General features: G+C 39.5%; 1 protein-coding gene across 6 annotated transcripts in view; it reads right to left on the bottom strand.

Annotated features, from left to right (window-relative positions):
• Ndp (norrin cystine knot growth factor NDP) overlaps positions 1-16,727 on the bottom strand; it is a 30,132-nt gene extending 13,405 nt beyond the window's left edge. Inside the window, exons 1-4 of one of the 6 annotated variants that reach the window (XM_060374565.1) lie at positions 12,268-12,356; positions 9,983-10,126; positions 9,659-9,726; positions 1,506-1,877 (exon numbers count right to left, since the gene is read on the bottom strand). In XM_060374565.1, coding sequence (XP_060230548.1) covers positions 1,506-1,673 — 168 coding nt within the window. In that variant the 5' untranslated portion in view covers positions 1,674-1,877; positions 9,659-9,726; positions 9,983-10,126; positions 12,268-12,356. Of the gene's footprint in view, positions 1-1,505; positions 1,878-9,658; positions 9,727-9,982; positions 10,197-12,267; positions 12,363-16,353 lie in introns of those variants that run through there. The other 5 variants (XM_060374564.1, XM_060374568.1, XM_060374567.1 and 2 more) reach the window with 5 other exon arrangements.
• Between the last annotated feature and the right edge of the window lie 6,272 nt (positions 16,728-22,999).

Here is a 22,999-nt window from a genome sequence, read left to right as displayed (position 1 = left end):
AAATCAGAGACACTAAACCTGTCAGAAGAAAAAGTGAGGAAGAGCCTTGAACTCATTGGCACAGGAGACAACTTCTTGAACAGAACACCAACAGCACAGGCTCTAAGAGCAACAATCAATAAATGGGACCTCATGAAACTGAAAAGCTTCTGCAAAGCAAAGGACAGTGTCATCAGAACAAAATGACAGCCTACAGGCTGGGAAAGAATCTTCACCAACCCTATATATGACAGAGGGCTAATAACCAGACTATATAAAGAATTCAAGAAGTTAAACAGCAACAAATCAGGTAATCCAATTTAAAAATGGGGAACAGAGCTAAACAGAGAATTCTCTATAGAGTAATATCAAATGGCAGAGAAACACTTAAAGAAATGCTTAACATCCTTAGTCATCAGGGAAAGACATATGAGAGTGTTTAAATGGATTTTGTTGTTTTAGTCTTAGAACTAATGTGAAAACCCTTTGAAGTTGCGCTAAACAAAGTCTTATTTACTAAGTGTCGACAAATTTAGTGCTTGTGACTGGGGTAATGATAGTCATGAGAATTCTCATTTGGAATCTATTCCATCCTACATTGTGCCTCCTTGTGGGTGGTCTATGTGACAGCCACTCTTGGTGGTCCATTAGCATGTCATTACTTTGCACACCTCTCCTCAGCACTGAGTCATAGATGACGTGTACAAGAATCACTCTACCTACTGCTAATAAGAACAAACTGCTAAGCAAGATAAAATGATAAAGGATCAAATTGTCACCCTTAGTTCTGGATTCATTTTAACACAAATATGTCACATGGAGGAAGTTTTAGACCACATAGCTGGTTCTGTGGTTGTTCAGAAAACCCTTTGAAGAGTCTCAAAGAGTATGTTCCACTGTCCAATTGCATTCCACAGCTTCCCTGTCTTTTTGTTGTTGATGGAAGTAGAAGAAATTATCATAACCTACAGGTTCTATCTCCATGTTTCCTTCTTCGTTTTGCATATGTGATGTGGTGTATGTGTGTTTGCATATACAGAAGCATGTGTGATATGTGTGCATGTACCTGGACAAGTATACATGTGTGTGCAGGTGATTGTAGAGGTCAGAGGTTGGTAGAGGGTTTGTTCCTCAATTGCTTCCTTATTTTTTAACACAGGGTCTTCTTCTGAACCTGGAGTTCACTAACTAGACTAGACTGAATAGCCAGCATGTCCTATGAATCCAAAATGAGGTCTTACTTTTCCCTTTTTTCCCCTATTTTTCTTCATCGAAAATGAACATTATTGCTCATTAATTCCCCAACCAAGGACACAAGACACGCCCACAACAGGATAAGCTTGCACAAGTTCCATTGTAGACACGGAAGTGCAAAGCATAGTGGGAAAATGCCAAAGAAAGATTCCCTTACAGTTTCTACAGGCCAGTCATAGAGCTGCAGTTTGGACTCTGGTCATTGTTTTCCATCCTCTGTTAATGAGGGAGAGGAGCATCTTCCAAAGACTTTGGAGTGAACTTGTTCTTACCTTTGAGCTACACTTGTATAATGGGTGACTGATAGAATCGACATAATGGTGCCTCATGCATCGTTGAGAGTCCATCAGGAATGAGCTGTCTGTTTTGCTGTCTGTATCTCCCATTATGGCCAGCAGGGAGAGCATAGAAATAGATGCAGCTAGTACATGATTTCTCATTGTTGTAAGGGGAAACTTCTCCAGAAGAACAGCAGAGGGAGACAGAGGACAATAGATTGGAAATGCTGTCACCTAGGATCCAGATCCTTTCAATGCTAGGGCAGGATGGGGCTGTTGCTTTCTGGTTGTCATTGTCCTTTGTGTGCCGGAGTTTTGTCTTGCTTCTTTCACTTGCAACAGATCTCCACAGTATCTGTTGCACAGCTGGAATGAAAACAGAAATTATTTTTCCCAGAAATATTTACCCTTAAATATGAATGCAAAATGAAGTTAAACATGTCATTTGAAGTGAAAAGTATTAGTTTCTAGAGTCATTTTAGCTTATGTTGTCATCCATTGCATGTCCCCTGACCTTAGTGTTTATGCTACATATTTATGACCACTTGGAAATGGACATGACTGTTGAGTGGAAGCATATGTTGACTTTAATTGTTTGAGTCCATATGCCTTGGAGCAAGAATAGTTTGAGCCCATGGATGAGATTAAATGTGGTTCTTGCCACAGCATAACTAAATTGGGTGGTCTCATCTTTGTCTTTGGTTGGCCAGGAAGGAGGGTTTATTCAGAATCTCTGAAAGCTTTGGTATCAACATCAGGGCAGGAGAGGCGGTAGGTCAGTACTAATTACACAGGCCATGGCCAGAGGGAGCACATTTTCCATTCTATACCCACCCACCTAATTTTCCACTTCTGTGCTCTAGGGCTCATCCTGTTTTTCTTTTAAGCTCTTGCCACCCAGCATCAGTGGCCAACTGCATCTGTAACCCACATTATGATCACTGGCCTCCAGCATGGCTAAGACAGTACATGTGTATTTCCCAAGAGTCACACATTTCTGCAAAACCTTTGTAGCTGAGGCCTACGGTGCAATTTAGAAAAAAAAAAATGTCATTGGCGCAGACACTATCATTAAAGTGAGATTATGCAGGAAAGATTTCCTCCAATTTGCTTTGTTCTTTTAGCCATACCTTCTGGTCAAAGGACCCGAGTTCAGTAATCTACTAAAATTACCTCATTGATGCTTTTCATTATACCAGAAGACACAGAATATCAAAAATATTTCTGACATTTTGGGAAATTGAGAGAACCTGATGGTCCACCCCAAACCAAAGGAACAGAGTGATTAAAGCTTCAGAAAACATTTCAAAGAAATTTTGGAACAAAGTTTGGTTGTTTTGTTTATAGTACAAGTATTTTTTTAACTTCCCATTCATGAACAAACTGAATAAACAGGTAGAGTGTTGATGTGATCAAAACAAGAAGTTCAAAGTGGTTTAAGCCAATTCATTTTTCTGTAAGAGTGTGGCCTCAGACCCACTTAGCTACAATTAACCAGCTGGCAAGTGTGGGGCAGGACGTTCTAAGTGGAAAAGGATGTAGTAATAGGACTATCTCAGAGCACAGCATCCCTGGCAATATCAAAGGCTGAAAGCCTGTGTCTCTGGAAAGTCCTATACATTGCCAGAAGGGCAGGGACCAATAATGAGAGGACCCACATGGCATAACCATTAATCAGCTGTGCATTTCGCACAGCTCACTTAAATTATTCCAGTCCATTTTCTCACCTATAGGATAGAAGAATTGACAGCAATAGTATCTGCTGTCTCCTCCTGCTCCAAAATGTCAGCATTGAATAGCAATGGATTTGGCTACCACCATCTCAATATTCAGAGGATAATCCTAAAAACTGGAAAAGCCTGTTCTCAGGTAACCTTGAACCACTTTTCTTTATGTACATACTCATAGTGACCTCTCCTTGAAATGGATCAAGCCCATGCTCAAATATCTCAATGAGCAAATGCTTCAGAAAAACATTTTTTTCCTTATTGGAAATAGTTCATTTTTCATACAATGTACTCTAATTATATTCTCCCCTTCCCCAACTCCTCCAAGATCCTGTCCACCTCCCCATCCACCCAAAACCACACCTTTTCTTGCTCTTCCTAGAAAAGAAATGAGCATCTAAAAATATAATGATAAAATAAAAACAAAGAAACCCGAATAGGACAAAATACTGTGGGAAAAGAACCAAAGAAAAAGACAAGAAACATATATAGATTCAGACACATACACATTTGCATACACAGAGACTCCATAAAAACACAAACCCAGAAATCATAACCATTAAAAAATGCTCAGACAAATTATTGTGACACAAAACAAACTCCAAAATATGCCATTCAGTTTGTTTTGTATTGTCCTTTCCTGCTGGGCATGGGGCCTGCTGTTAAGTATGACATGAGTTTTCTTCTCAGCTGAAGAAAACTAATTTTTCATTTGAGAGAGGTTATCAATTGGAGATAGTTCCTGAGTTTGAGACCTAAACTTTGGTTTATTTCCTCTCTCAGTGCCGAGCACCAAGAAACCTCCTGTACTGAGGTTATAGATGTGAGTCTTTATATGGGTGTTGGTGGTATAAACTCTAAAGTATATGTTTGAGTAGTACATACTTTGCTGACTGAAACGTATATCCCTATGAACTGGTTTGCTTTTCTGAGGTGATAAACTAAATTCAAAAGTAATTATAACCTGACAGAAGGGAGTCATATGAAAGGGGAGGAGGTCCTCCCCTACTAGTGGACTTGGAAAGGGGCAGGGAGGAGATGAGGGAGGGAGGGTGGGATTGGGGAGGGAATGAGGGATACAGCTGGGATACAGAATTAACAAAATGTAACTAATGAGAAAAATAAAATTATGGGAAAAAAAAAGTAATTATAAAGGACAGAGGCAGGCTGCAGAGATGGCTCAGTGGTTACGAACACTGGCAGCTCTTCCAGAGGCCCTAGTTCCATTCCTGGCACCTACATGGGGGCTCACAACCTTCTGTATCTCTAGTTCCGGTGGACCTAATACCCTTTTCTGGCTTCCTTGGGCACCAGGCACACAATGGTGCACACTCATATGTGCAGACAAACACTCATACACAATAAAATTAAAAAAATAGAAATATAAAATGGCAAAAATAAATGTCTTTACCTCTAGTTTTAATAAGTTTGTTTTCAGTACATTCATACAAGTCAAGACATTTTCTTCAGTTTTTCTATTAACACTGAAATAACAATGCAAGCAATGATAATAAGCACAGAATTCAACAAACCTTCAAAACGTAGTGGTAAGTTCTTTATAGTGTAACACTAGGATTTGTTATATTAGTAGTAGTGGTAGCTATTTAGATTTTTTTATGTGTATGTGTGTTTGCCTGCATGTATATATGTGCATGAAGTACATGCCTGGTGCTAGAGAAAATCAGAAGTTGTTAAATGCCTTGGAAATGAAGTTGTTTATGATTTTGAACCATAATGTAGGTGCTGGAAACTGAACTCAGGTCTTCTGTGAGAGCAACAAGTGCTCTTAACCACTGAGCTGTCTCTCAGCCCTGCATTGTTTCTTTGTTTGTTTTTGAGACAGACTCTCACTATGCAGACCACCTGAGATTCCCCGAGGTATGCTGGGATTACAGGTCTGTACTACAACATTCAGCAACAGCTGAGATTCTTGTTTCATTTTGGTTTTGTTTTAACTATGCAAATTGAGTGAGTCAGCACTGCTGAGTTTAAGAAGCATTTGTAAAAATAAATCCCAAGAAAGGAGGAATACTGAGACAAGTCATATAGTATGCATAGACCAAGATCTACAGGGTGAAGAGGGAGCAACATGAGAAATTAAGAAAATTCACACCACCACAGGGCTCCTTGCTTTCTGTCAGGCTAAGGTATATCTGCTTTATGGGAGCTTCTAGCATTTTCTTGAAACTAATTAATTCATTTGTCTTTTTCTTTTAAGCCATGTTTAACAAATTCAAATGCTGACTATCAGGATTTAGGACCTCAGCCAACCAGCCCATGTTGAGTTGAACAACAGAACTCAGTAGCTCTGTGTCCTCTTTGTGCTTTGGTATGGTGTCTGAGACCTGAATTTGGCTACCAGACAGAGCCCACGTTCTTCTGGCTCCAATGCAGAGCCTTTGCAGCAGGAGAAGCACGTAGGCCAGCATGCCCGCGTTTGGAGCTAGTCTCCAAACGCAACCAGTGGAAAAGAACAACTGGTGCCCAGATTTCCCCACCTGTCATCCTCAATGAAATAATATAACAGCCTCCTGGGTGAGAGATGGTGTTGTGCCCACAGATCAGCTCACTCTTGGGCTGACCTTCTGCCTGGCAGAGTGTAAAGAACTAGCTTTGCACAAGTGATTCCAGCAATAGGTTAAGACAAGTTCTATATGCCAAGAAGGACCTTCTTTTTGCTCTACTTGTGAGGCAAAGTTTCCATATCTATATTCCTCCTGGGTTGTTTTCAGTACTGAATAGGCAGGTGTTCTTTCCCTGGTGACTTTCAACAAACATTTATTCAACATATATATCCATGTATTGAGCACCTACCAATAGCCTACTTTTACTCTAGCAGATAAAATATAAAGATAGGATGGGGTGGTGGTTGGCATGCCAAGACCCAGGGTTAAACATCCAGCAACAAAAGCAAATAAGAAAGATAAAGGTCAGAGGGAAAAATAGGTCCCATCTTAGATATCTTGTTCACTGCATTCATAAGTAAAGAGCCTTGGCATATTGTTTTCCTGTTTAATTTGGGACCCCATTGATACACCTCACTTACCAACTAATTTATAACCAGCATGCACAGCATCATCTCTGAGAAGATGTAGTTAATCAAATAAAATATAATGACTTTGGAACATATTCAGTGTATCAGACAGAAATATTTATCATTTGTTGTAATTTTGTGTTGTTTTTGAGACTGGGTCTTTTTGTGTAGTTCTTGTTGTCCTAGAAATCACTCTGTAGACCAGGCTGAACTCGACCTGACAAAGATCTACCTGTCTCTGCCTCATAGTTGCTGGAATTAAAGATATGTAGTACTACTCTCAGATTTATATTGTAATTTATAAAAATCTCTTGAGTCAGAAATAAAGTAAAGATTGCAGTACAGAGAAGAAAATAAATTATAAAAACCGGGGAATTAAAACTGCAAGGATAGAAGAAAGCTTGCTTGTAGATAATACTTCACATAAGGACTGGAAAAACAAGAAATTCTGGGTCCTATTCAGAGAGTACAAAGTGCTAAATAGCCCTTTCCCAGGAACCCAAAGACATCCAATGATTTAGTCAAAGACATGCTTTGGAGAATAAGTCAGATGTTCCTTCCCAAGACAATTTATAAACTGTAAACAGCATGATGGATTGTATAAGGCATCCCCTGCACTCAATGAATGGTTTATGATTATTTCTGTCTGGCAGCACGTGAGTAGCTGCCAAGAAGCAAAGCCTGGGCTGACCTTGAAGCAGTGGTACTTGGTGGAAAACATGCAAGGCCCCTGTCCATCTTCAGGATATAGCCATAAGGTCAACAGAGAAGAATGTGGCTCTTACTCCTTTAATCTCAGGGTATCTATTCTATAATGGGAGGCAGTGGCCACCTCCACAATGCTACCTTAGGTGAAAAAAGAATGTATCTTTGGAGTTAAATAATAGCTCCTGTTCTCTGACAGGACACTGTATTCTTCCTCCTGTATGACTAGCTATCTGTGGCAGAGCTTTACAGCAGCAGGTAAGTGTGCAAAGGGAGGGAATGAAGGAATTGGAAGGAAGGGAAAGCAAAAGAAGAGGAAGAATAGAGCCAGGGAAAGAAGCAATATATCATAATCCCAGTAGATAAGATATTCAAACAAAGGCCTGAGAATAGAAAAAAAACTTTGTGAGGAGCAGCAATGAGCCAGCTTTCAAGTGGGTCTCCCCTGTGTATATGTGTGAGTGTGTGTGTGTGTGTGTGTTTGGATTGAACAGTTTCACAGTCTAGGGAGGAAGTGCAATGGACTTGACCTTGAATTTGACTGTAACTAAACTTCCTGACCTTGAGACATTTGTGAAGAAAGAAAGCTCTCATTGTTATCCGGTCTCCCACTTACCTGCGCCATCATATCTCCCTCCCCAGACCATTGCTAGCCTATGTTATTAGTGTATCTCTGTATCTCTGAAATATGCGTTCATTTGTCCAAAATGATGAATAATTATTTCAATGCCTTCTGAAACCTACAGAACATTTTGCTGTTGCCTGATCCAGTAGAAGGCAGGCTGACTTGATGATCCTCAAGCTGCATCATTCCTTCCCATGACTGTCTAGGAGAGCTTTCAAGTCATTTGTTTTCTCTGTGACTCGGTTTGCTTATCTATAAAAAAAAAGTTAATTGGTTGTAATACTTCACAGCTTTGTCCATTTTCAATCATGTCTGACTCTTCCCAAGCTTCTCAGACTATATAGCACTGCCCTGGGACTACAGATTCTCTCAAAAAATCTTACAGCAGGACTTTCTTCTTTGAGGAGTTAATGATCACTCAGGATTCCAAGAACATTCTAATGAAGTGTCTGAGCCAACAGGAGGCCAAACTATTATCAAGTTCTCTTCCATGAGGCCATTTGGGTGGCCTGAAATGAAAATAGCCTCCAGTATCCAATTGATTTGGTGCTTGTGATTTACTAAATGTAGTTCATGAATTATTAATATCCTGTTTTTCTTTGTTTTGTTTTGCTTTTTTATTTTTTATAGGATCTTGCTATGTAGTCCTAGATAGCATGAAAATTTACTATGTAGACTAAACTGACATTGAATTCTTGGGTGAGCCTCCTTACCCTGGCCGTACTATGCTAAGATTATAGGTGCATAGCACCATCAAAAGCTCATGTCTTTTTAATAACAAAAAGCACTTGGTGCGTGTAGTTAACAGTTTCTAGTTTTTTTAAAGTTCTCTTAAAGTTTGTTCCAATGTTATCCAGTGCATCCATCAGGAGAAGAGAACAGTCAAAGACAGTCAATCACTCTAAAATTAAACTTCTTCCATTTGATGATGGTGACAACATAGGCTGAATTCTGCCTGCCAGTTACTTTCTTAGGAATGGCCCATAGTCCCACAATGGGCTCTAGCCATAGTTGCTAAGAGCCTAATGGGCCATGTGCAGGCTTCTGGCCCAGGAGAAGACAGGAGAGAAGGTTGGATCTGCAAAATCTTCTTGAAGATGTGTATTAATACGGTCTCAGGTGATCAAAATAACCTTCCCTCTTTGGTAAGATACCTGTAGACCCTCTGTCCTAAGAAAGGGACAATCCTAAAGTCCTGGGCTGGATCTTGAGTCTAAAAGATCTGACTATTGAATATAGCTGTAAGATCTTCTACTAGGCATCTATGAACTTCTATAGTTTCCATGGAAAGATTAATTCTGAGTTCTTAACAAATGATGTAAATAATTGACTTCTAGAATATAAATTACTCCAAATTAGAAAAGACCATGTCTGATTACTAGAATATTGGGAAGGAGTTTTCTGTTGAAATCCTTTTCTCTGGGGGTTTAGATTATTTCTGCAAATCTAGCCACCAGACTCTGAACTGTGACTGATATGGTGAATGAGCTGTCAAAAATGCTCATTGATAGCCTTTCTATGGTGCCATAAATCACCAGAATCTCTGAACTCTGAGATCTATTCTATCCTTTCATCCACTGGGAACAGAAATAGATGAATAGCATGGTATGGGTATGTAGCTCAAGTGGTAATGTATATAAAACCCTGGGCACAATATAAAGTGAGCTCAGTGTTACATATCTTAGATCTCAGCACTCAGGAGGTGGGGGCAGGAGGATGAGAAGTTCAAAATCATCCTCAGCTACATAGTGAGTTGAAGACCAACCTGGGCCACATGAGTGCCTATCTAAAAAAGAAACAATACAAACAAACAAACTAAATGAAACAACAAGAAGAACAGACAAAAAAGCAGAGTAGACATCTCAGCAGTAATAGACGAAAAGGAGGAGTGAATTTGGATGCCTCAAATTTGTTAGTTTTCTTTTAATAGCTTTTTCCATTTTTTCAAAATAGCACAATTTCAAAAAATAAAAAAAGAAGGTCCCAGTCCCTCTTAAGTAAGTGAGATCCCTACTAAATTCAAATGAGTAGTGATTTAGCAGCTACTACTACTCACCTTTTTAAGATCCAGAGTTTTGAGAAACCCAACCCAGAGGACACAGTCTTGCTAGAGATGCACCCTTCCTGTAGAAAAGAGAAGGAGTTCTGGGACCCATGTGCTGATATAATGAAACACTTGCTCTACCCCTGACTGCTGGTTGTGGCATGGCCTTAAGAGAAGAGAGATGACCAGTCTTAGCTTAGTCCCAGCTCCTTTTCACCCTGAAGCCAAATGAGTGTGTTGGCTTTCCTTCAAAGTGTCTAGTAAAGTGCTTCTAAAGCTGCATTACAATATCCTCATCCAGAAACCACATTTTGGAATGGTGGGGAGTGATCTCACCTAACAGCTGGAGGGTCCTCAGTAAGGAATGGGTTTTAAACAATAAGAGCAGCTCAATCTTTCCATTGCTCGTGAAATTTGCTTTTTCTGCCCCATGATGGGATTGAATACAGAGTCCAAATCAGAACACTCTTGGACGTAGGCCTGCATGAAAAGGAGCAAGACCAGCACAAGCATCAGGTGAAAAGTGTGTACCCTCTGCTGCTAATCACACTGCATTGGTGGGCTGTGGGTTTTCTCATTGTCTTTTGTTTTGATTCAGCACTGCACTGTCAGTTTTTCTGTCACAATTCTACTCTGCTGCCACTGAACCCCGAATTTCTGCATTAACAGATAAATTTCAAAATGGAGCCTGTTTTCAAAACTGAGAATGGGGAAGAGATTGCAGAAATATTTCAAGTGTCAAAGTATTTCCTGTAATTTTAAAGATAAATTGGAAATTGATTAAGGATTTGGCTTTTTAGGTTCATCATGTTCATGTTAGGAATGTGTGTTCCTTCATGTTTACCTAAAGTTGAGCTTAGGGATGCTTTTTACCTGGGGGTATGACCACTTTTCAGGTAAGGAATATGATTTCAAATCCTTCTCTGGGAGAGAGTAGGGGAAATAAAACTTTCCCTTTCTGAAACTGAATTATTTGGAAAAAAAAATGCTGAAAGGACAGTGGCCAAGTTTAACATCAAAAGTAATATTTTCTCCTTTTCTTTTTATGCTTCTTTTTATGACTTGTCTCTTCTTATTTTTATTTCTTATGGAATAAAGGATGGAAAAAGACTCCATGTTTAGGCCTATTGTTGCTTTACTCTGCTAAAGAAAGACAATTTCTTAGCATTTTCTAACAGTTGGTCCACTGAATGTTTTAACTTGTTGTCTTCTCCTTCTTAAAGGATACTGCAATTGCTTGGATCATGGCTTAAAAGAAAAAATTGGGACAGATCCAGACCTTGGAAGGGAGCAAATGGTCTGAATAAGTCTTAGCTTTTGTGGAAAAAAGAAAATCTTATACCAGGCTACCAGTCAGCATTCATGTCCAGATTTTGACACGAGGATGAAAGGGACCTCAGTTGGATGAAATTCTGATTATAAGCACATGGGATGTCTTGCCAACTGAACTAACCCATTCTTTGAATCTTTTGAGTCAGCAGTCATTCTAATAGAAAAGTAATTGTTCCAGATTGTAAATTTCTAAACTTCTAGGTTCTAAAACTTAAAAATGGTCCAGGGACACTTAGTAAAATATACCTAAGTACCAGGCTCATAGACACTCTGATAAATTAGACAATCACAGTGAATAGCATCAAGCAAAATATTGACAGAGACAGGAGAAGGAAGCTTCACAAATATGAAGGCTGAAAATGCCACAGGCACAGTGGCACAATCTTCCTCAAAGGATGAAAATGTGTGTGTAGGGGGGAGTGAATTTCACCAGACAACCTGTATAGCCTAGCCTAAATGCAGTCATTCCAGTCCCAGCCTACCCTGCATGCTGCCCACACAAGTGAGTTTCTAAAGAATTCCTCAGTCTTTGCTTTCTCCTGGAATCAGAGAAGTTCATGTTTGTTGACCTGATGGGTGAGGAGTGGGTACTACCAGCTGGAATGCTGCCACTGGCAGGGGCAGACAGGAAAACAGAAATGCTCTTAATGTCCTCCCAAAGAAAACCTTTGATGGACAAAAGAATTGTTGTATTTTTACCCTCTCTCTTCATGCTGCCAGGCTTCTTTAAATAGATCCTCTGGCCTAGGGACTTGTATGGAATAATTCATATTAAAACCCAAGAACTGGCAGTGAAGGGTAGATGGTTCTCTGATTTGTTCTCTCTCTTTCTCTTTCTGCCAACGTAACAGGAAAAGTTTCATTTTAATTCAGCTGTTCCTTTTTTTATTTTGAGTCTTTTAATTAATTCTAGTTAATTTGGAAAAGATATCTGAAGCTCTCAGGAAATGAAAAGGCATAAGAAATTGCCTTGTAGATCTCTCTTTAATACCTCTTGCTCCCAGGTACAATAACATCTTTTGGGATATTGCACAATAAAGGTATGAAATGGGAATCTGTAATTGAAGAGACCAGTACCTTCTGCTTGAAATTCATGAACCAAACTGCTTTTCTGAAGTAAAGAGAAAGGAAAGAAAAAAATAGGAATAAAAGAGGGAGATAGGAGAGAAGGAGGAAAGGAAGAGACAGAAGGAGGAAGGAAGGAAGGAAGGAAGGAAGGAAGGAAGGAAGGAAGGAAGGAAGGAAGGAAGGAAGGAAGGAAGGAAGGGAAGGAAAATCTCCTTTCTCACCTCAATCCCCACACATTTTCAGGCACTCAATTCAGAAGAGATTTCTCAGTTCTTCCTTTCAACAATGGGTTTGACAAGGCATCAAGCCCACGCTAGCCAAACTGAGAGTCCTATTTCTCCTTTCTATCTGTGGAGGAAGGACAGGAGAAAAACTTGAGGAACCCGGAAGCAGGGCAGAGCCCAAAAGATCCAGGGATCTTTGTTCCAAGTCACTTGTCTCTCAGTCTAAAACAGAATAACCACATTTCTCTTAATGTGGGCTGAAGTGCATCCAGGCATTCTCATAGCACTCCCACCCCCAGGCCTTCGCCAGAGATGTCCGGGTCACTGGATGGTCTGCTTGTCTCTGCCAACCCGGGTCACTTCAGCCCCGCTCTTGGCGAGCCACGTGGCTGCTCCTCTCTGTGAGTGGGTTCAGGCTCCGGGCTACAAAAAACCCCCATATCCTATCGGAAGAACAGAACCTGTGCCAAAAATGACATCCTGAGAATACTATGGAGATGAGGAGACCTCATTGGGCCTTTCTCCCAGGACGGAACAGGACCCTGGCTGTCTAGAAAACAGAGCAAACGGCAGCTCACAGTGGAAAGAGATCAGCCATAGGGAAAAAGGGAGCAAGCTAAGAGCAGTGGTGAACAAAATAAAGAAGCCACTTGCCACCCAGGAAGAATCCACATTGTGCAGGAAGAGGTGGAAGAGGAAGCACTTTGAGGAAACATGTACACAGACATGGCACTGCCAGTCTAACTGGATTCTTTTCTGTATTAGATTATGGGAAAGAAAGAGGGGAAATATATAGCCAGTCAGCTGTTCAATGGCTTACAACTTCTCTTTTATTGTCCGGGTAAGTTGGTGAGGTGGGGCATCAGAGGAATTCCAAACATACCATCCCAGAGAAATGGTAATATGTTCCACAGTGTCATACACAAAGAGGAAATGACAGCTGATCACAGCCAAGGCAAGCCACAGCAATTTGGGCCCCGGAGCTCACCCACCCTCCCATGGCCCTGTGTCTCTCTCGGTATTCAGTGTTCACACTTCTCAGCCCTTCCACCTGCCTCTCCATTCCCTCTGTTCCTGCTGGCCTGGCAGGAGAGTGTTATTAACTGACAATCATAGAAAAAAATGAACATGGGTACAAAGGCCAATGCAATGGCCAAGAAAAAGTGGCTTAGCTAGGATGAGTCAAATGATCAGAGGCAATCAAATCACCATACTTTCTGCCATAAGCACCCAAATCAAGGACACTATTAATACTGTCTTCATGGCTTTTCACCCAGTCATCTAAACATATGATGAAACACTAGACTGGCTTATTGGAAAGCAGCACTGTGTGTGCCTCAAATAGAGGCTTAGATTTGGAGAACAACTTTCATCTACTAATCCCAGCTCCTTCTTAAATTTTGGCCAAGCCCAGAGGTCACTGATATCCTCAGTCTACGGAATGGGTCAAGTAAGTGATAGGAGAGAGTGATCACGTCTTTCTCTGTGAATGTTTCTAATACAGTGATTCATCAAGTAGCCCTGAGGTTAGCTGCTAGGAAGGTGACTCACACCTGTCTCCTGATAGAGATAGCACCTAGCTCCCTTCCAGAAGATGCTCAAGAGAACTGAGGAAGGATATGCTGCTCTTTTTTCCAGACTGTTTCAATCTCCACCCCAAGAAATATCTGGACCACATTAGCTGTGCAAACATGATACACTCAGGAACTGGTGCAAAAAGCCAAAGGGGAGAAGAACCCATTCACTATAAACAGAAAATCTGTTGATAAGCATTTTAAGTAAATCTAGAACACTAGCAGCTATTATACATGATTCTTAATAAGTAAGAAGCTCTTGTCTCACTGGCAAAGCCCATTAATTTATCTTTCCAGATCAATAAGAAAAAGCATACAGAACAAAAATAAAGGTGTGAGACAAAGACCCATTCACCTTTGTATCTTTCAGGATGAACATAGTGCCAGGCATACTGCAAATGCTTAATAAATATTTATTAAAAAGATGATGGAATGAATTATTAACCAGGAAGAACAATGGTAGTGAAATTTGAATTCTCCAGACAGTAAGTCTCTGGCTACCACTGGTGCTTATAATTCTGAGAAAGTCATTCTTCAAGGTCCCAGGAAAATAAATGAGTTGGAAATTGTTAAATGTATTTGAAAAACGTTTTATTTTTCCCTTGACATTGTCATTGGAACTCAAATTAAGACTGAGAGCTCCAAGGGCATATTTCTATCTGTGGGTCAGCTGCTTGGTATACAGTCATAGTAAGAAGGCCTTAGCTAGTTCTTCCATTACCTGAACCAAATGTATTTTAAAAGAAATGATGCATGACATTGCATTTGTGTTCAAACACTCTCATAATGGTCTGAATAACAGTTTAAGAAAATTGTTTTGAGTCACCTAAATGCTTTGCTAACAGCAGTAGGTTTTTTTTAATCATCATAAAATATAAAAATCCAATTCAATCCATATTATTTTTATAGCATTTCTTGATTAGTTTTACCAATTGTAAATTCAAGATTTGCCAGTTGTAAATTCCTTCTTTAAATATCTGATTTTTACTCTATAATGCTCCTTAGGGTAGCTATTTGTGAAAATAGGGGGGGTGGGGGGAGAACCTGATAAATTGTGCTCCCTGTTCCATAGAAAACTGGCCAACAGAACCCGAAAGTTCACTTTCAGGAATAAAATTGGTGAAAAGAAAGTGAGCAGATAGTTGCATGAAATCTAAATGCCATTTTGAGACAGTATACATTTCCTGATGTATTTGGCTGACAACCACAGCCAGTGCTGCATTTGCAGCATCTCTGTGTTTCCACATGCACCTGGCAGCTAACGTTGTGTTGAAGCAATTTGTCTTATACCTTATAATTAAAACACGCTAATATTAGAAATGGAGAGAAGCATGCTTTCCAACAGTCACATCTGCTAGGAATGACAGTTACAAAGAAGTGAGGGATTTTCATGTTGCCAATAGATTGCTTTTTCACACCTGAATCTCACCAAAGGGGGGGGGGGGCGGGGGCGGGCTGATGCTCTTTCACAGAGACTTATCTGGGCTTGTCCATTACAATGAGCCTCAGTTACTGAGCTTTCTGAGTCATTAACATTCTGTACACAATCAAACTTCCTGTCCCTCAAGAGAGTTATGCCCGGGCCTCCTACAGCTCAATTGTTCATTTAATGAGAGAACTTGCATTCAGGAATTGGAAAGAACCCTCTGAATATTCCTCAAGTGTCTATAGGAGTCATTCCTCCAGGTCCTGGACCCTGTGCTGTCAGGAGCATCCTTTCCTGATCATTTCTTGGACACTGGATCGATCATTGGTGGTGCTGCAGGGACATATTGACTACTAAAAATAACCCCTTGCAATGAGGCCAAGGCAAACAGCATGCATTTCCTCAGACTTTTTGCCCAATCAAAATCATACAGCAAACCCATCCTCATCTCTCCCCTACACTTTTGAACGTATCCATGGAAGCACAGTCCCAACACGGGATGGAAGAAGAGTGCAAAGGAGCAGCATGACACTGAAAGCTAGGCATAAATGTTGCCTATTGTTTGAAGTCATTCTGAGCTCTCCGGCCCAGCCCTGGCAAGAGATCAGCCGCATACATAAGGAGTAATAAAAGTAAACAGTGCATGTTTAACCTCGAAGACTCGCCTGCGTTAATAGTGCCCCCTTTGTAAGTGGGATGAAGGCGGTAGGGAAGATACGGAACTTCACAAATACAAGTCGGCAACTGCTGCTTCTCAGTTCCCCTTCATGGTGTCACATAGAAGAACCATTCCAAAGTTACATCTAACTACGCAGAGTTTGAAATGAAATCAACCAAAAAGATATTTTCGAGCTTCTCTGGGACACTTCCTGCTCTGTCACAGACTTCAAAGACCGGTTCATTTAAACAAACAAACAAACAAATCCCCACAAGGCTAGCTTGCTACAGATTAATGCAAATTAAAGTGATGCAAATTTAAGTGATATTTAAAGGTTCTCTCTTTGTCTGCAAGAAGGATGAAAGGCAAAGTTTAGAAAGAAGTAATTTCCTAGGCAAGTCGTCAGCGATTGTTTTCCTGCTTACCTTGGGGAAAACGCAAGGCTCCTTTCTTCTCAGACTTTTCTGAGAGCTAGAAAGAGGTCCTGTTACTTCCAAATGCTTTTGTTCTTCTGTCCCTCTGTCACATGGCTTGCCTTTTATATTTGCAACACACAAAAGTTAGGACTGTTGTTTAAGCGACCCAGGGAGAGGGAGAGGGAGAGAGAGAGGGAGAGAGAGAGAGAGAGGGAGAGTGTCAAATGGAAAAGTGCCATTGCAGGCATATATCAATCAGGCTTGTGGCTGCAGCAGCACACTAGCAAATGGGAATACCACGGAAACATTAGGCACTCATTATCAGGGGAGTCACAGCCTCTGCCCACTGCTAGACGCTTTTCCATGGAGCATCTCATGACGAGAACAACAGCATGGAACACGGAAGTTTTCTTTCTCCCTCGCCAATTTTGTTTTTGTATTTTTACAATAATAAAATGCTAAGTGAATATTCTGAGTTTAACTCTTTTGCAAGCATGTGGCTGTCATAAAGATGTGCAGTTGGCAATAGCGACACATGCTTTTGGAAATACAAAGACAGGGTAACATTCTGTTTAACGATTCAGCAGATGGCCAGGATGAAGTTGAAATACTAAAGGAGGGAAAGATGGACATCAGCAATCTTTCTCAGGCTAAGCTGGGAAACAAGTGCAAAACACTACCCTGTTTTAGAATGATGTACATGGGTAGTGAGAGTTCTTTTTTCCAAGTTGTTCATCCATTAAATTATTTTTAGCAGCATAAATGTGATTCAGCTCTCAGTGACACTTTAATAAGTGCCTTCACTGACATAATTTAGAACAAAACTTTATAATAGATTTAGAAACAAAGAGCAAAATGTTTGGTCCATGAATCCTTGAGACATGTGAGGTTGTGACTAAAAGGTAAGTCCAACCAACCACGTCACATTTAGTAGAAAAGTGACAAAGGTAAACTATGTGTATGGGTTAAGCACCTGCTGCTGAATAATGAATGTTCTGCTATGTGCTTTGGGACCACAAAGGGAAACATTTCAAAAATCTTACCCTAAAAATACTTAAAGAGAAATTATAAACAACTTTGGAAAACTGAGGACAATACAAAGAACCATTTCTAATTGTTTTAAGGTCAGGTTCAAACACAAATAATTTATTGTATTAATACCAATGTAAAGTCAAATCAAGGAAATAAAATGAGTCTATGATATTTTATTAACAGTAAATATGCCATAAACCTTAAGGAAAAATTTCTCTTGGGAGCTCCAGATAACTAATTGTTGATTCCAGAACCATCATATTATGTTGTATCTGGTCATTTATTTCTCATCAATGAATTGATAGCCAATTTGTGTTTTTCTACAGAGCTATTACTCAAAACAGCTACCAGTGTTATACTAGAGGCATGTAAATATTTTTCAGCTTTGCCTCAACCTTTTAATAGGAAGTAGTTTTCTTTCACTTTTTTGCGAAAGCCCTGTCTACCTTCCACAAGTCACAAAGTCTGCTTCTGAGACTTAAGAATAAATAGTTCAAAGCCTTAAAGAAAGGGATTCAGCTTGAAAGCAGAAGCTCAATAAGCAAATGGGAAATGGACCTTAAAAATGGGAATAGTCCTGTTCCTTGTCTTCTCATACTTCTGATGTCTATCCTGTTTGCCTTTCTGAATGATGATTAAGCATCTTTCCTAGGGTCCTCCGTGTTGTTTAGCTACATTATGACTATAGATTTTAGTATGCTTATCCTATATTATATGGCTAATATCCACTTATAAGTGAGTATATGTCATTTGTGTCTTTCTGCTTCTGGGATACTTCACTCAGGAAGATCTTTTCTAGTTCCCACCATCTGCCTGCAAATTTCATGATTTCCTTGTTTTTAATTGCTGAGTAGTATTCCATTGTGTAAATGTTAAACACTTTCTGTATCCACTCCTCTGCTGAGGGATGTCTAGGTTGTTTCTAGATTCTGGCTATTACAAATAAAGCTGCTATGAATATAGTTGAGCAAATGTCCTTATTGAATGATGGGACAACTTTTACGTATATGCCTAGGAGTGGTATAGCTGGATCTTGAGGTAGCACTATTCCTAATTTTCTGAGAAAATGCCAGATTGATTTTCAAAGTGGTTGTACAAGGTTACAGTCCCATCAGCAATAGAGGAGGGTTCTCTTTTCTCCACATCTTCTCTAGCATGTATTATGACTGATCCTTTTCAATAATGGTGTTTTAAATACATTTTCTGGCTTAGTTCGGTGTATCAGATTCAGAGAGAGAATAAAGCCTTAGATCAACCAACATTTCCAAATATCAGAGTTTGACAGCTATCCACCTCTTCATTTTCGTAAGAAACAATTAATACTACATCTTACCATCTTTTGCTTTGGGGTTCTCAGGTTTGCTCTATCTGCTATGAAGCAATATAAAAAGGTATGGTTCTTCCTGGAGGTAATTTTCCAGCCTTCTACAATCTACCCTTCTGAAAGAGCAGCACAGAAAGTGTAAAGACGGCAAACACATTGACTGTTTGGCCTCAGAAGAGAGGATCTTTCCCAGGTGAAGTCCCATGGCTTCCTCCTGCTTTACTCTGTCAGGGATGGTAAAGACTACCATCTGCTGCTTCTTTTAAAAGTAAAGTTTTGCCTCTGCCCATCAGGCTCCAGGGGACCTGTTTCTAAGACTGTTAGTAGGTATCTGGAGACAGAAACTGCTTTCAGCATATCATTGGCTTTTTATGAATGTCAGTGTGCCACACAGTTACTTTATTAACCATTAAAATATTGCTGAGAAAGAAGGATTTCCTTTAAATTTCCATCTATGCAAACGAATGGGGATTATTTTGTTATTATATATAATATATATATAATAACAATAATAATAACATATATATAGGACTTGGAGGGGTCAGGAACTCCACAAGGAGATTAACAATATATACATTGGGTTGGAAAAGTCTATTGAAGAAGATATCTCTCAGCTGCACAGGGGATACTCTTCAAAGTCATCTGCATCTCAGTGCTGGAGATGAAACAGACATGCTAAGAAAGCACTCTCCACCTCCAACGGACCATTTCTACATCTTTTGTTTCTGTTCCTGTTTACCAGTTGTTTCTCTCTAATGTATTAGTGGACAGGAAGAAGAGTTACCCATCATCTAAATACCTCTGTGGAATGTAAGCCCAATGCATGTGGGGGACCGGACCTATCTCCTCATTGCAGATGTAAAAGATCAATCCATTCTTCTCTTTTTATCAGAGCAGATGGAGGAGTCCAGTGTGATCGAGTGTGGTTCACTAGGCAGGATGAGGAAGAATGAACAAGGCATATAGACATTCAGAAATTATTCTCTGTGGTCACACTGGAATAAAAAGCCTGGGAGCTACAGCAGGCCAGTGTTAGGGAAAACAGAGCCCATTATTAATGTGACAGTGGGTGGTCTTGGGGACACAAGCCTATTGGAGGACATTCTTAGCAGTTCGATTTTTTTAAATTTATTTCTGTATCTGTGCTCACCACCATTTATGAACCTGAAAGTTGGGAAGCTTTCCTGATGACTCCATAAACTACAACCCAACCCTGTCACTACCATGATCTTGCCAATACATTCCTTTTCTGATTTAATTAGCTAGAGCCAGTTTTGGAGGTTGGTAACCAGGAGTCCTGTTCTTAATACTACCCTTTTCAAACTAACACCACTAATATACAAATAAACATGCAGCCACAACATCTTCAAATAATAGACTCAGAATCATTGTCAATCTGTTTTATTTTCTGTTATGATACTGTACATACAAAGAAAATTCTTATATGAGTATATAACAAGGTGCATGGTATTATGTGTATTCCTGTGTGTGTGTGTGTGTGTGTGTGTGTGTGTGTGTGTATGTGTGTGTGTGTGCATGTGTGAGTGTGATCTCAATCCACCAACACTAATACTAATCTTTTTGTACTCCTATATATAATTTTCATTCATCTAAAAAGTCTGTTAATAATAAAAGCAATCATCTAATAGGTGCTTACTCTTTGCTATCCTGTATAACAAATTTTCATATGCATTTTCTCTTTAACAAAGGTACTCAACTTTATAAATGTTATTCTTGTGTCTATTTCATCAGTGAATAAAACAAGGCTCTGAGAGGTTAGGTGATTTGTAGGTGGTTGGCACAGCAAGCGGATGGCAGGTATAACCTCTGATTTTCTTGTTTTCAAAGGATGAGCCACTAACGAGGCTATGTTGCTCCCATGCGACAGGTGTTCCATGAACAGCCTTGTAATTATTGGAGGAGAGAAATAAAGAGAAGATATGGATCTACTGTTTAAGAAATGATACCGAAAAGTGAAGTGCTGGCTTATGAAAATACAGCTTGATAGAATGTGATTGAACCATGAGAAAAGAAGAAGAGGTGGTACATCCAGGGGATGTGAATCCTTATTGGGTTTAAGCTTTTAAGGCACACAGTGGGAAACAGAGAAGTAAAGTGAGCTTGTGGGGTAATAAATACACAGTCATATTCACTTGGCATACATTTATGCCACAGTGGGTCCGGAAGATGGGATAAACAATATAGAGCCAAGCTAGGAACCTGAGGTCAAGATGGGGTTCAACAGAAGAAGAGGGAAGCTGCACTAACCCTTGGTAGCAGAGTTCTTGCTGTCCACATACAATGTCTGGTTATCAATTTCTGATGCTCCTAAACACAGAAGCAGAAAAACAAATAAAGCAAAAGGAGTAAGTAAAGTGAAAAGTCAATCTAAGACAAAGAAGAAATCATATAAACAAGAGAACTGAGGCAGAGGAATAAAGATTACACAGCCAATAGGTGTGCAGATAAGTGCTTTCATTCATTACTGCATTCATTCAACAACAATTTTGGGGTAGGGTGAGGTCTGGTTATAGAGGATTAAAACCAAGCTCTTTATCACTGAGATATGGTTTTAGTATTTTACTTTTTTTACTTTGAAACAGAGTCTTACTATGCAATCAAGGCTTCTCTTGACTCCTGCTTCAACCTTCTGAGTAACTAGGGTTATAGTTCTGCACAGCTCACCCAAGTTCAACTATTTTTTTTTGACAAAACTGATTTTCCAAAACCATGATCACTATCTCAAAGCAATACTAAATAAGTGGAAATATCTAGAAAAGAATTCTCTGAGTGTCTCTTAGCTACCTGTGTTCTCATCTCAGGGTTTCATTGTTGCCAAAGAAAAAGTATCTATGGTTGTGTTTTAACAGTAAGTCTAGAAGAAAATATTAAAGATATTTTACAAAATATCAGGCATTCAAAGATTAAAACATAAGGACATTTATGAAGATTATTTTAGTTGGGTTTACTATTCCTGGGATGAAACACCATGACCAAAAACAACTTGGAAAGGAAAGGAGTTATTTGGGGTATGCTTCCACATCATGTAACCTGGAGGCAGGAGCTTATGGAGAGGTTGTGGAGGTGTGCTCTTTACCAGCTTGCTCACCATGGCTTGTTCAGCCTTTTTTCTTATATAACTCAGGACCATCAACTCAAGGATGGCACCTCCCACAATGGTCTAAGCCCTTCCCCTTTAATCATTAATGAAGAAGTGCTGTACATACTTGCCTACAGTCCTATAGTCCAATCTTATGGAGGCATTTTCTCAATTGAAGTTCTCTCATCTCATATGACTATAGATTGTGTCAAGTTAACATAAACTAGCCAGCACAATGCTTGATTACAAACCATACAGTTATATTAAAATTAGACGGCTCCACAAAAATCCAAACTCTTTGATCTCACATTATAACATTGGTGACTTCTGTTTTCTTTTGGCAGGTCAATCCATGGGCACAAGAACTCTAGAAGTCACACTGAAAAGTAGGTGTTAAGGGGGAAACAGAAGAGTATGTTCTTTTGGTGGTTTAAGAAAGAGAAATTTCCAGAAACATCATTCTTTCCTTTACATCCCATTGACTTGGACTTGACCCAGTCTAGCAACAATTTCTACAAAGGTAAACACAGTTGTCATCACTTGCCTTATCCTGTAACAGTACATAGCTTGGGGTTGGGTGTGTAGTCAGATAATTAGCCATGAGCAAGAACAAACAACAGTTGGGTAGATAAATAATAGCATTGCCACAATGGGCATTATAATATGTAGAGAGGGTGACTTCAGATAGTGGAAAATTATAATTAGAAAAATGAAGCAGTAATGATATAAAGATTAACTAAACAGAAGTAAGTTAATAGGAAGATCTGAGTGGGTCTCTATATGGAAGTGACATCTATATTTCAATGCTAAAAACAAGCTGCTTTAGCAGAAATGTCAGGTTAGTTGAACAGAACAAGAGGAACAACTGATTGGTCAATGTCAGAAATGAAAGCAAGGAGCTATATATAGTGGACAGTCAGTATCTACAAAGTAGAAAAATCAATTGATGCCAACTAAAATCCCTTACATAAAAAGGCATAGTATTGGCATAGAAGCTATACACATGCTTATATATTTCAAATAGTTTCTACATTATTTATAACATCTCATACAATGTAATGGTATATAAATAATTTTAATGCTACATTGCTAAGTAAATAAAGGTAAGATAAAAATAGATTACACATGGTCATTATAGATGCTAAGTTGATTTTCTTTTTCAAATGTGTTCACTCCAGGGCTAATTGAATTCATGAATA

Source organism: Meriones unguiculatus, chromosome X (genome assembly GCF_030254825.1).
Source record: "Meriones unguiculatus strain TT.TT164.6M chromosome X, Bangor_MerUng_6.1, whole genome shotgun sequence".
Classification (NCBI taxonomy): domain Eukaryota; kingdom Metazoa; phylum Chordata; class Mammalia; order Rodentia; family Muridae; genus Meriones; species Meriones unguiculatus.
This window is presented reverse-complemented; position numbering and strand designations above follow the sequence as displayed.